Below are 13,647 nucleotides of genomic sequence, written 5' to 3' on the forward strand. Positions count from 1 at the left end.
ACTACTACAGTGGCCTCCTAGCTGGCTTCTTTCCCTCCCATCTGTATTCAGTCCTACCTTCAGGTGGACACTAGCATAATCTACTGTATCCCTCTGCATAAAACCATGGTGCCTTGGGGCAGGGGAGGCAGAATGAGGCAGGAACAGGGAGCACCTCATGGAGGCAGAGTGCTTACATGTACTGCATCCCTATGTGCCAAGCACTACCCTATACGTGCTATAATTCTCTACCTCCACAGGGTAGAAGGCTTAATCGCATTTTAAGGATGGAGAAACTGAAGCTGAGAAAGGTTAATTTCCCAGAGTCACCTAGTTAGTAAACAGCAGAACTAGGATTTTGAGCATGAGCTCTTTCTCCTCAAACTAACATGAAGCTAACCTCAATATCCCTCAGAAGACCTCTTTTTGACTGGCCAGTGAGAAAGATAGTGTATTTGGAATGTATTAAAATCTTATTTCGACAGGAGGTGGTGCTGTGGCCCGCCTTTTTGAAGCTGAATTTGCTTTTTGTCTCAGATTAAAGTTGTTTTGGGAAGAGCATTCAAGCTTAGATACCTATCATCTTTGGGGTCTTGCAAACACCCAAAGTCTTGAGGGTACTTGAGGGCGCACCAGGGGCCTGGGAACTCAAGAGGTGGGCTGAGAAAGGGCCAAGCCCTCCAGGACAAGGTATGCCACACAAGGGGTGCCAAACCTGGTAAGACTCAAAACAGAGACCAGACACTCATGACTGCTCATGGATGTATATTTTAATAAAAATAATTCTGTCAAAATACAACAGGAGTTTTTTCATCTCTCAAGTACAATTTAATAGGATGTTTTGTATTAGAATTCTCTCTAAACCCTCCCACGCCCACAAGTTTCATGCTAATGCCAAATATCAACTTGCGAAGACAAAGGCAGAACCAGTGTGCACAATGTGGAGGACATCTGTTTCAGCTGTGGTTACTAATGGAGGAAAACTCTATGCAAAGAGGCAGTGCCTGAGGCAGCCACAGTCCACAATCTGGCCACAGGTCCGGGTACATGGGACTGGTGGTCAAGTAGAGCTCTGCTGCCTGGCTGCCTCAGGGCGTGCATACCTGAGTTGTGAGCAACCAAAGGAACTTTGAGTTCTGACAGTTCTCTGCTTCATCTTTGTGCTTGCTTAAGGGGTAGGAAGGCGCAGGGAGGCCAGGTAGTCCCCACTTCTCCATCTCTTGGTGTCCCTGTTCTGATGGCCTGTACCCAGCAACAGACCCATGTAGGTGAGGATCAGGGGTTCTGGTCTGCCAGTTTCTGCTCTGGAAGGAGTGACCATTTGGTGGCGCAAGGGGAAAAAGGAAGGAAGGAAGGAAGGAAGGCTGCTCCTCCAGGGCTGAACAACCCAACAGAGCCAAATCTTCCTGTCCCCTTGGGTCAGGTCCAGTCCTTCACCGGGGCTCCTCCCAGGTGCCTTCCCCACTCTCGGCTCCCAGAAGCAGGCTGGTAGGACTGGGTGTGCATAAGGGTCTCCTCTGGCTGGCAGGCAGGCCCGGACTATCACCAAGACAGTCGGCTCAAGCAGCTTGGTTTTGGTCCTCTCCATGGCTTGTGGGGCAAAGGCTTATGTCCCAAAGGTAAGCTGTCCAACTGGGACAGAGAGCCCCTCTGGAGAGGAACAGAGTAAACAACTTGGACTCAGCTGAAACAGTGAGATAAGGCACAGAAAATGGGGAGGTGGCCATGGGTACTGAGTGCGAGCCAGGTGGACACCTATCCCCAAGCAGCACACAGCTGTCCTGGGCCCTCCTGGGGCCTCTCTCAGCCACTCCACAACCCAAGCCCAGGCACCCATCCCCATCCCTGACACACCCCTGAAGGTACCGGCTGCTCAGACACTGCTGGAGGTCTCGCCAGCCTAACCCCTCACTCGCCATTCATCTTTAGGACTAAACAGTGTTGCCCAAACCATGGAGATAAGGTTAGTCCCAGCTCTGCCACTAATTTGCTGTGTGACTTTGGCGAAGTCACTTAATCTCCTAGGCCTGTTTCCTTATCTGAAATAGGAGAGGATTGGCAGAGTAGATGTTCTCTGAACCCCATTCCAGCTGCAAAAGCCTCGGGTTTTAATTCCCAATCCTGCTTGGTTCTGACCATTCTAACAGCCTGATGTTTCTGACCTCTGGGTTTGGGAGCCAGACATCCCCAGCCTTGCACAGGATGAGTTTCCTTTACATACAAGACAACACCTCCTCAACAGGCCATGGTCTGTGGGCTGCCAGCTGGGGCCCTGGTGGGGCCCAAGAAAAAGCAGCAGCTGATAGGGTCATGTCCCAAGGCATAACTCTGGGAGAGCACTGGGCTAGGGCCCTGACTCCATCACCAGCAGTTGGTCCAACTCAATCACTTTTCTTGTTGTCCAGCTATGGGCGTGGTGGGCACTGAATGTCTCAGGCTGTACCGACCATTCCCATGTCCACTGAAGGAGAGTGGGAGCTTGCCTAGTCCAGATCCAGGCAGGGGCTGCAAGTTCAACTTCTGGCCTTGCCCCTTCAGGGGCTGCTTGTGAGCTCCCTCTCACTGTGAAGCAGGTGGGGGAAATCCCAGCCCCTCCTGGTGCTCCTCTGGGTAGGCCTCCTCCCATTCCTCCTCCTGGGCAGTTAGTCCTCTCCACAGATGGCCTGCCCAAGTCCTTGCAGTCATTTCAGCCTTTCTTCTCCTGACTCCCTGATGGCAGTATCAGGACTGTTTTTGTCCCACCAGCTGTGAGGATCCATCTGAAATGGCTGGTGGGACATTTGTAAAGCCCATGAGGTCCTTCCTCCGGCCCCAAATACTCATAACAGTCTTTCCTAACAGAGGTCGGGGCCAAGGTGCAGTGACACCTGGCCAAGGGGGTCAAGGGTTCTACACACTCCAGAGACTGGCAGCCCAAGAACCTGCCTCTGTAAGGTCCTGGCTTCTCAACAGAAAGCATCAATTCCATCAAAGCTGTGCAGAGACGGTGACGATCCAGGCAGGAAGAAGGTTCCCCGGTACTCAAGGGCCTCTGTCCTGGGAACGGAGACTTCCTCCCCACAGCCTGACACACAGCAGCTCTCAGGTCAAAGGCAGGTAGTTTCCAGGCAATCAATTTAGAGTAAATGAATTATTTGGCCATCGTAACAACAAGGGAAGGCAGGATATTGAAAAACGGAGAGAGAGAGGGGCAAGGCAGGCAGTGAGAGGCAGGGTAGAATGGTAGCGTGCTGGCCAAGGACCCTCTGCTCCCTTGCTTTGCTGTGTAGCCCTGGGCCAACTCATCCCTTCTCTGAACCCTCGGCCTTACAGTTCTCTGCTTAGTCCAGCTCTCAGGGGCCTAGGGACGCACACCTCTCAGATTCTGCAAACCAGCTTGGCCTGACCTGCCCACCAAGTGGCCCCCTGAAACCTACTGGGCTTCCCTAGGCTGCAGCTGGGCCTGTGGCTCAACAAACGGGAAGCCTGAAATAAACAAATCACTTGGCTGAGGAGACAGAGATGATTCTTTTTTAATGAGTTGGACTCAAATAAAAACATACGGTGTCTGGACAGCCTCACCCAAGAGGTGCTGGACCACTAACGCTACGATAAATACTGTGTCTTTTTTTAATATATATATATTTATATATATAAAATCTCTTTTTTTTTTACTTACGAAAATAATAAGCTATCACCAACTTGGATAGGCTTTATCACTAAACTAGCAGAAACCAGCTCAGCACAAACTCTCCAGAGATAAATACTGGTGGCTCAGTCAGGAGGGAAAAAAAAAAGATTAAAAAATCCCCAACCCCTTCTCAAAACAAAACCCCCTTTCAAAGTAGGAGGCGCTACATGAGAGTAACCAGCCAATACTGTGTCATAGGCCGCTGCACGTGAAGGGGAGAGAAAGAGAGGGCAAGGGGAAAAAGGAAGGAAGGAAAGAAAGAAAGGAACAAGGGGAGGGAGAGGGAGAGGCCAGGCAGGAGGAATGGACTCTGCCCATGGCTTCTAGGTCCCTGCGCCAGGTGCCTATGGAGGGCAGGGCTGCTCCAGCCCTGGGGCCGAGGGAGGGCCAGGCGGGGCCAGCCAGCGTGGTCAGCTAGTGCAAGTAGTCGTCGACTCTGGCAAAGGAGCAAGATCCCAGGCCCGCTCGGGCCATGAGCCGTAGACATTCAGATGCCTGGCCCAGGGCAAGCATCAGAGGGGGCTGCTTTGGCAGGTTCTGAGACTCTGTGGAGGAGAGACAAGGTCTGGTCACTGCCCTGCCCAGGGCTTAGGCAAGGTCAAAGTTCCCTTGGGAGCAGAAAGTTGGGGGAGTGGACAGAATCTCTTGGAACAGAATGTTCATGTGTCTCTGCGTGAGTGTGTCCCAGCCACTAGGCTATGGCCTTGTAGCCATGCCAGGAATCTGAGGACCTTGGCTTTCTTTAGAGTAATGGGCTGGCCTGGTCCCATGGATGCAGCCTAGGGCCCATTATGATCTAGCCAGCCAACTCAGTTGGGCAGAGGGAGGTCAGGGTTCAGGTTCAGCCATAGGAGCCCCAAAGTCCTGTGGCCAGCAGAGGGCACCTGGGCAGAGCTCACTGTCCTGATTTGGACAAATAGTAATTCCTAGGCAGAGAGGAGAGGGGGCCACCCCAGGTACTCATGGGCTAGCTTCTGTTTTTGTTAATCCACTTACCTAAAATGGCGCTGTTGAGGGCAGCGCACACAGGCTCCCTCTGGATGGGGTCAAGCTGCTGGCCAACTGGGCAGCTCCAGGGGTCTGAGTATGCCAGCAGGCTAAAGGCATCCTAAAGGACAGGGCACTCTTGAGAGGATTGTGGCACACACTTCTATGGTTCCAGGGGATACAGGGCCCTGCATGGTGCCCAGTGAGGGCACAATACACCCTGATTGTGGGGTTGGGCAGAGTTTTGCCCTCCCCAAAGCCTAGAGAGGGTGGAGAACAACCTAGATGCCCCGTTTCCCAGTGCAGACTTGACTAGAGCCTGCTGTGTCCTGTTGCTGCTATCCCCAAGGCCCTCCCAGAGTCACCCTGCCCCCACCACCAAATGGAGGCCCATTCTGTATGAGGGCCTGGCTTGTTCTGTACCTGCAGCATCTCTGTGTGGGCCAAATTCTTGCCGTACTCCCGGCCCAGCTGCTCACTCAGTGCCTGCAACTCACGGCCAAACAGGATAATCCTTTCTGTGGCAGCCTGGTTGCCCCCGCAGAGCTGCCGCCGAGGATGCCCATCATCTGTACCCAGAGCCCAGCAGAGAACACATCAGGAGGGATGAGGCGAGAAGGGGAGGACTGGGGTGGGGACACCAAAGATAATATGACAAGAAGGACCTTGAGGGGGGTAGCAGCTTCTGCCAGAGGCAAGTGAGGGCTGGGAGGAGCAGGTAGACTATCCATAGCTGAGGTGCTCTTAGTCCACCTAGCACAAGGTCTAGGAGTCAGATAGGAATCAGAAGTTTTCCCTCTTCCCACCCTGTACAGATGCATGGGCACTCATAAGGGTGCCCACTCTAAGTCCCTCTAGCCTCAAATGCAGGGGCTCTGGTGTTGGCAGCAGGCCAGGGCCTTCCCACCTCAAACACCCATTCATGACTGGCTAAGGAGGCAGTGAACCAGCTCTGGCCAGAGCTTCTCAAGCTGCCAAAGCCTGCCCATCCCAAGTCCCTCCCAGTGGGGAAAGGACATCTAGCCTGAGCATTGCCACCTGTGGAACACCATGTGAGGGCATGGCCCTTACCCATGCTGGACTCATCTGTCTGCAGGTCCTCATGCTTGTAGGCGCCATTGACAATGCGCGTGGACATGCTCTCCAGCACACCATTGGGGTAATGCTCTGCTTCCATCTCCATCTCACTGTCACTGTGAAGAAGGGTTGAGGAGTTGGCCAAGGGATGTGATTGGAGTAGCCTGATTTGGTCTCCATTCAGGCTTTTGCCACAGGTTGCTGTGGGTAAACTGAGGGCCCCTAGGAGCATGAAAGGATAGCTCGGGCTTCCCAGACTCCAACACTTGGCCCCTACTGTGATGCCAGCTATCCCCAGAGGCCTGTCACCTGATTCTCACTCTTGTCCCATGCTGCCTCTGTGATCCTCCCCTCTCTGTCTCTCCTCCAAGTTGGCACACCCCTTCTACACATCGCCCCCACCCTTAATGACTGGGGCCTAGGAGCCAAACCCAGGTCAACCCTGAGGCAAGTCTTGAGGCTGCTGAAAGCCACTTGTAGTCTGCAGCCTAAAACCCCTGCCTGCCCAACATGGCTGCCCACAAGCCAAGCCCAGTAAAAGCTTCCTCAATATAGACCCTGAGGTTTTTGACAGCTCTGGTCTCCTCAGAGGGGACCACATTCTCAGCCTGGCAATGTCAGCGCCTCTGGAGAAAGACAGGGCCAGGGAAAGTAGCAGCTGAATCACGGGAAGGGCCAGAAGCCAGAGTCAAAGCCTGGCCTGGTGGGTCAGCAGCTACCAATCCAGGCACAGACCTGGAATGGAGGTGGGAGGAGAAGGGCACGGGGTGAGACTCCAAGGACAGGCTGCACTGGGCCCAGCTGGCACAGAGCAGAAGGAAGAAGCAGAGCAGGACAGGCACCTGGTCTCCTGGTTACTGGTGCTGCTGTGGGGCTGAGACTTGGTGGAATCTGTTGAGTTGGACTCCGAGTAATTGACGGAAGAGGGGGATGAGGAGGATGAGGAGGATGAGGAAGAGGAGGAGGAGCTGGGCGCAGGGTATTTACTGTGGTTCTGTTTGTTCTTGGTGGACGCAATGCCATTGCTGCAGCTCGGACTGTCTGCTCCTAGAAGCCGGGGAAGAGTCAGAAGAGGAGGGGCAGCTTGCCATCTAGTAGGACCCCAGGAATAACCACAGTGGTCCCATTTCCCGTCCCCCAAATCCAGCAGTGAGCCCTGAGCCCAGCCCAGGGAAGGGTAAGTGGGTGGCCTTTCTTCTCCACACCAGTTCTTCCCAGAGCCCTCTGGAGAGTGGCTGACCTGTGTTGTGCATGTGGGAACTACTGGGGCCATGTCGGGGGCTGAGGTTGGGGGAGCCAGGATAGCTGTCCTGGGACTTGGGGCTTCGGGAGCTCAAGCTGCGGACCTCACTGTCAGTCCCATTCACCATCTCCACAAACTGTCGGCACCTGCAGAGGGAGCAGAGCGGCAATGCTCTGGACTTGGTCCGGCTCATATGTTCCCACCACCAGCTGAGAGGGGCTGGGCTATGGGGAAGCTGGTGGTGTCCAAAACGTACTTGAGCATGAAGAGCAGATTGGGGTTGTGCTCCAGCAGCCCTGGGTAAAAGCGCTGTGTGGTCTCAATGGCCTCACCCACACGGCCCTCCAGCACCAGCTTCTGGATCTCTGTAGAGAGCAAGAACATGGCAGCGAGCAAGAGGATGCAGACCCTCCAAGCCACATGCCTGCACACTGCCAGGTCTGGGCATAGACCAGCTGATGGTCAGGTATGCTGGCTCAGAGTGGCACGCCCAGTTGAGATGCTCACAGAAGAAGAGGCTGAAGAAAGAACATGGCTGCCCAGCTCCACAATAGACCCTGGTTTCTGACAAATGTCAGGGAATCCTCAAAGAATAAGAGGGGAAAATAGAGGGGGGACTCTCAGCCCAGAGGCAGGAGGGTGAGTTTGGAGGTCTGCTCCTATGGAGTACAGGTCACCAGGGAACTGGGCAAGGGAAGGGCCTAGATGTGGCAGCATGATCTGGGGATGGGCACCCAGGCAACTTGGTGGCCCTCTTCAGACAGACTTCTCTCCTTTCAGGCCTCACAGCGGGGTGGCAATGGGAACATATTGGTTTCTGGGCCAGGACCCATGTCTTGGCAGTCTTCGGGGGCTGGCAACATGCTCCCTGTTGAGAGAGGAGGTCATCCTCCTCACACTGGCATCTCTGACGTTGACACCTCTCAGGCCATCAGTATCTTGCTCTTGCCTCAGGGCCTGGTGCGTCTTGCTGGGAGTGACTTCTGGGTCTGAGGCTCTCTCATTCGTAGATCCCAAGTCTGGGATCCCTTTCCTTCTGTCTGGCTGGGCATAGCTTCTCTGGGAGACACAGATACATGCACATACACAGAGACGACAGGCTCAGAGAGACACAAGCAGGCACACAGAAATACACGTCCACATACACTCATTCTCTCTCGCACTCCTTTTCTCTTCCTTTCTCCTTGCTGGGCTCTGTTTCCTCTTTCCTAATACCCTCCTTCCATAAAAGAGTCCCAAAAACACAATATGCAGGCCATTATGGACAGCAAGAAAGCTTCCTTTGGCTCCTGCCTTTGGTTGTCAGCCAAGGGAAGGACCAGAGGTAGGGAGCAGAGAGAGGTGCTACTGCAGCAGCCACTGAGCATCAACCTTCACACTGTCTGATTACTTCAGTCCTCTCTCTGGTCAGGAGCAGGCAAAGGCTGAGTAGATGGTGGGAAAGGCAGGGCACTGGTCTGATAAGATGTAAACACACTCTTTCTGGAAGATTATGAACAGGATGCTGAGTAGAATCCAGGATTCAGGGGGAAGGCAACAAGCATGGAGGAGTGGGATCCAGCCATGCCAGGCCCCAGCCTATCCTGGGCCATCAGAGTGTGCATTAGGGAGGCTGCACTAAGACATTCCCATGCTGCTGGACTGTCCATCTGTGCAGCATGGTCTTGAAGGAGGGAGAGAAACAAGGCCTGGGACTCGGCTAGGGCTGTGGGCTGGTCTCCTGGTGGTAAGGACTAGAGCTGAATGGACTCCTGACCCAGGGCTACCAAGAGCCAGAGAGCAGAAATGGGGACAAGTGAGGGAAGGAGGACTGGGGAGAGGAGAATCAACCTTACTTTGTCTGTTCTTTATGGATGCTTGTTCTTCCTGAATCGGGGTTTCGGTCATTCGGGCAAAAGCGGTGGCCGTGGCACAATACCCATGATGCACCAGGTAAGAAGAGACCATGCTAGAAGAAAGGAAATGCTCATGGTGACACTCATGAACTGCATTTCTCAATGACCACTTGATGGGACAGACTGCCTGCCCATTAGGTCTTCCCTAAACACATCTTGGAGATGCAACCTCCACAGAATGAGAATAAAGAGAGTGAAACAAAATGAAAACTTCCCCCAGTGCTCATGCAGCTAGGCTGGGAAGGGGCTGGTCACTACATCTGTCTTCACAGTTGGAGGAGTAGCTACAGTTTCTCTGGGATATGCTGCCCACAAGCGGGCAAGTATGGTAACAAAAGTACACACAGGCACATAACATCTCCTTACAGAAGCAGCTGGCTCCTATGAACTGCAGGAAGCCCAGAGATGACTGAGAGTTTCTCTGAGGGCTTGCTGGAACAGCAACCAGCCAAGCAGTCTGGCAGCTGCCCAGACTATATGCATGTATGTAGGCATGTATGCCACATGCATACCTTTTACAGACACAGGAGCTCCTCTGCAGGCTGCCCTACATGCCCAGCAGAAGCATTCCAACTCACCAAGTGAACCTGGCCCTCAGGAGTGTGGCTCTAAAAAGTGATGGGGAGCTAACCCACAACCTACATTACTCTACGATATGCCACAAATCAGGGGCCTAAGAAGCCAAGACATCAGGCAACAACACGGCCAATAGGAACACAATCTTTGGGAAATGGCCCTGAGAAGCCTGACGCCCAGCAGTCATTTAATCCCACCCAAAGCTGGCTGAGCAGTGGCATGAGTGTGTGTGTGTGTGCAGAGATGTAGAGCAGAAGGATGAGTCCTCACATCTGATGTGTACAGAAGTGAATATCTTTGTGTGTGCAAGTGTCTGATATGTCATTATCATAAATGACAAGCACAAATGTCTCAAGGGCTGTCATGTGGAAGGGACAGAAGTTCAGCTGTGTGTTCCCCATGTTTTAAGGGGTAAATGAGATGATACACGTAAAGTGCCAGCACACAGTAAGAAGTCAATAAATACAATCTCTTATTATGAAATTATATATTTATAATATTATATTCTGAATAATTATATTATTATTATGAACACAACGGCAAACATTTTTCTACAAGACATGGTTCAGATGAGACCATATGAACATCAGATGCCACTACAACGTACAGTCCCTTTGACACAGTAATTCCACTTCTTGAAAGGATACCAAGAAAATAATCTTAAATATGAAAAACTCTTTACATACAAAGGGTTACCTATATAAGCAAGAGAGGAAATAACCTGAACCTCCCACCAAGAGAAGCCAGCCAAGGGGCCTGTGGCAAATTTGTCTCTGAGATAATATAGCTATTAACAATGTCATAAAATGAAGTTATGTGAAATCACAGGATGCAAATTATATGCAGGTCTTGGCAAATACTACATATGCACACACACAGGCACACAGATGTGCACATGCAAACACATGTAGCCATGTGTTGAGCCCAGGTGCTGTAAGCTGAGAATATCAGTCCCTCCCCACACAGCCGGGGCAGCTCCACCTTTCCCCCTGCCCATCCCAATAAGCCTGCTGCGGGGACTGCCACTGTGCCGGCCCTCTGAGGAAGACCTTCTCTTTAGCTCTGGGGGCTGGGAACAGGATGTAGCAGTGCTGGTCTTCCTGAGAAGGGAGTGCCCATCTAGCCCTGCCTCGGCCCTCCCTGTGGCCTGCCTCAGTATCAGTCCCTCAAGAAACAAAGGCTGCACAAAGAGCCCAGTATGCACTCCAATCCCACCCATGGGACCCTAGTACCCTGGCAATGACCAGAGGTAGCGGAAGCCCAGCCCTTCTTTGCCCACCCTTGGGAGCCAAGCTAGCAAACTAACCCACCTCCTGGCAGAGTGGGTACTCATCATTGCCTCACTCAGGCCTGCAGCTGGCAAGTGGAGGAAAGACCCACACCTGGCCTCCCTTAGGATTCTCAGCAAGAGTGGCTTCCAGGACAGTCTGGGAATTGATCAGCCAGGAGCCAGTTGGCTGGTCCAAAGAAGGACTCTCTTCCTGCCACCACTGCCATTGATGCATGGGACTTAGCTGGATGCTGACCCTGGGACCTGGTGACCTCAGGCCAGAGATGGATACTCCCTAAGGTGAAAAAAAGTCCACAGAGGAAGAGACCATAGGGTGTCTTAGGACATCCTCCGCAAAATGACCGGGGGAAGGAAAATAGCCCTGCTAGTGATATTACACACAGACCCTTCCAATCCAGTTGAGGGGGCAAAGGTGTAATTAGCAGCAGCTCTGGAGAACTGAGTGGGAACTGTCATCCGATAAGAGGGAAGCAGGAAAGCAGCAGGTGGAGCCAAACTGGAAGTGCTTCCCAGAAGGAAGTCTACCCACTGGAGTTCATAAGAGCAGCTTATAGCAGTACAGGGGCCTACAGGAGAGGAGGTCCCTGGGATGGGGCAGAGCTGGGTAAGGGCGGGAGCAGGGCACTCACTTCTGCAGCACCGCCTGCCACTCGCCAAGCCGGGCACTGATGGGGAAGCAGTGGACAGTGCCCTGGACCTTGGCACGCCACTCCCGCATGTAGTCCTCAATGTCAAACAGGAAGGGCTGCTGCCCAAAGTTGGCGTCCACAATCTCCCCGGGTGTCTGCAGGCCTACGGTGGGGTAGAGGTTGGCCTGAGGAGGAGAATGAAACGTCAGTCAGGCCCTGAAGGCAATGGGGCAGCAGGGCCTTGCCTTGCCTCACCTCCGGTGTAGACAGAAAAGGCGCTGGCTCCTGCAGGCCATTGCTTCAGCTTTAGGAGAGTTGCAGCTTGGCTGGAGGAGGCAGGGCTAAGCCACATTCTACCCACCTTCCTACCAGAGACACTATTCCCCAAAGCTTACGGGGAGAAAGCAAAAGAAAAGCAAGCCATGTTCAACATGGAGTCTCCTGCCCTGCATCAGAGGCTATGGTGTCCCCAAAGCCCAAGGTCCCCCTTTGGGACTTGGCCAGGCACTGAGAGGCAGGCTGGGCTCCACAACCTTGCAGGTGTGCCCATGAACATCTGCTGCAGGGGTGGATAATGCTCCCTCTCGGAAAGATGCAGAACCAAGGATCCTTTTGCTACAAAAAAGGGTATATGAGGGGGCAGGAAGGGATGTGGGGAGGAGGAGGAGAGCTTGACAAAACGGCTTAGATGGTTTGGACCCCCTGATACTGGCAAAGGGTAAAGACAGGCCACTGCCCTTCCTATCAGAGGCTCACTTAGAGGAGGATGTTCTGGCCACTGAGGTTTGGACATGTCCCTCTCTGGGTATGGGGCTCCCTGCTTTCCATATATCCCCTGCCAAGACCAACTTTTGCCAGGTCACTCCCTCACTCAGTGCCTCTGTGGCTCCCCACTACTACTGCTTAGTGTCTCGCCAGCCTCCTCCCAACTGTAACTAGGCCCCCAGTCCTCTCTTCCACCTTCCATCCTCAGGCTACGTGTCATTCCAAGTGTCACATGCCTTTACTGTACACTGAGTTCAGCACACCATGAGCTCTGAACCCATAAGACCTTTCACTTCCTTCCTTTCCCCTCCCATCCTCCATGCCCCAGGGAAAGCCCACCTCCTCCAGCAAGCCCTCCCTGACCATTACTGCCATCAGTCACACTCCCTACCTTGGGGCATCCACACACATTCTAGCACTTGGCAACATACTGCCCACATTCATTGTCTGGTTGTTTCACGTCACATCTCCACAACCAGACTCTTTCCCAGCCAGGGTCAGAATTCTCCTGTGTCTGTTCTCTTTGCCTAAGACCATAGCCCCTCTCTGGGGTCTCCACGTAGGAAGGAAGGATTCTGATCCATAGACAAGAGGCTCTAACGGGACCCTGGCTGCTGCAGTCTGGGCTTCAGAGGCTCCTCATATCACAAGGGCATTTCCTAGGGCATTGTAAGGGTACCCAGAATCCCAAAGCAGTCACCAGAGTCAGCAAACCTTCCCTCCTTCCAGAACCCAGGTAGGGCACACACAGCTGGGCCAGGCTCCTAGCATTCTGGGTGGAGGCCCCGTATGTGACGAGGTCTATGATGACTCATAATAAAGAAGGACTGGGAGGCAAGAGGTGGGGATGAGCTCTGAACTAAGCCAGCAGGAAACCTCACCCTTTTCCAAGAAGAGAAAACCCCAGAAAGCTCACCTCTCTGGCTCAGGGGTACTCTGCATGGTAGCAGGCTGAGGCCCCTTGGGTACTGGCTTTCCTCAGGGATCTCTGATGGGTACGCACAGGGACCAGACACCCTAACAGACAGGAACAATTCTCTGCATCCCAGTCCACTGGCTATAAAGCCACGTGGAGCTGGCTCAGACCAGCTGAGCCACAAAGCCACAATCATCTCTACTTGCACCATCCCCTAGCCCCACAGCTGCCTTTGGAAATGCTACAAATCACTGTCACCTGCTAAGAGTCTGGAGGAAGACCAGGCCTTGCTACTGGTGAGGACGACCGGCAGGTACCCTCAAGCTAACAGCACAGCACACATCTCTAGTTGGGGAACGGGCCAGACTCCACACCCTGTACTTGCAGGTGCCACAAGACCCCATCCCAAGCAGCCCCAAGGGCCCAGAGTAGGGGGACCCAATACTAGTACTTACCGGGAGGTCTGTGAAGGCTATACCTGTGGAGGGAAAGGAACAGTCATCAGGCCACTCGATCTCTTATACTTCTGCAGGCCCACAATAGGGAGTCTGTCACAAAAGACAGACCATCACAATAGCTGGGTAGGGGCTGGTCACCACATCTCCCCTATAGTGGAGGC

At 53.3% G+C, this 13,647-nt stretch overlaps 1 protein-coding gene across 1 annotated transcript in view; it reads right to left on the bottom strand.

Moving 5' to 3' along the window:
• Positions 1–731: 731 nt before the first annotated feature.
• The window catches only part of RANBP10 (RAN binding protein 10), a 69,040-nt gene continuing 56,124 nt past the window's right edge, over positions 732–13,647 (bottom strand). Inside the window, exons 5-14 of the mRNA XM_001496579.6 lie at positions 13,484–13,506; positions 11,348–11,532; positions 8,792–8,904; positions 7,213–7,321; positions 6,954–7,102; positions 6,556–6,760; positions 5,708–5,829; positions 5,060–5,205; positions 4,646–4,757; positions 732–4,194 (exon numbers count right to left, since the gene is read on the bottom strand). Of these exons, the coding sequence (XP_001496629.6) occupies positions 4,064–4,194; positions 4,646–4,757; positions 5,060–5,205; positions 5,708–5,829; positions 6,556–6,760; positions 6,954–7,102; positions 7,213–7,321; positions 8,792–8,904; positions 11,348–11,532; positions 13,484–13,506 (1,295 nt within the window). The 3' untranslated portion in view covers positions 732–4,063. The remainder of the gene's footprint in view (positions 4,195–4,645; positions 4,758–5,059; positions 5,206–5,707; positions 5,830–6,555; positions 6,761–6,953; positions 7,103–7,212; positions 7,322–8,791; positions 8,905–11,347; positions 11,533–13,483; positions 13,507–13,647) is intronic.

The sequence above is a fragment of the Equus caballus genome, chromosome 3 (assembly GCF_041296265.1).
Source record: "Equus caballus isolate H_3958 breed thoroughbred chromosome 3, TB-T2T, whole genome shotgun sequence".
Lineage (NCBI taxonomy): Eukaryota > Metazoa > Chordata > Mammalia > Perissodactyla > Equidae > Equus > Equus caballus.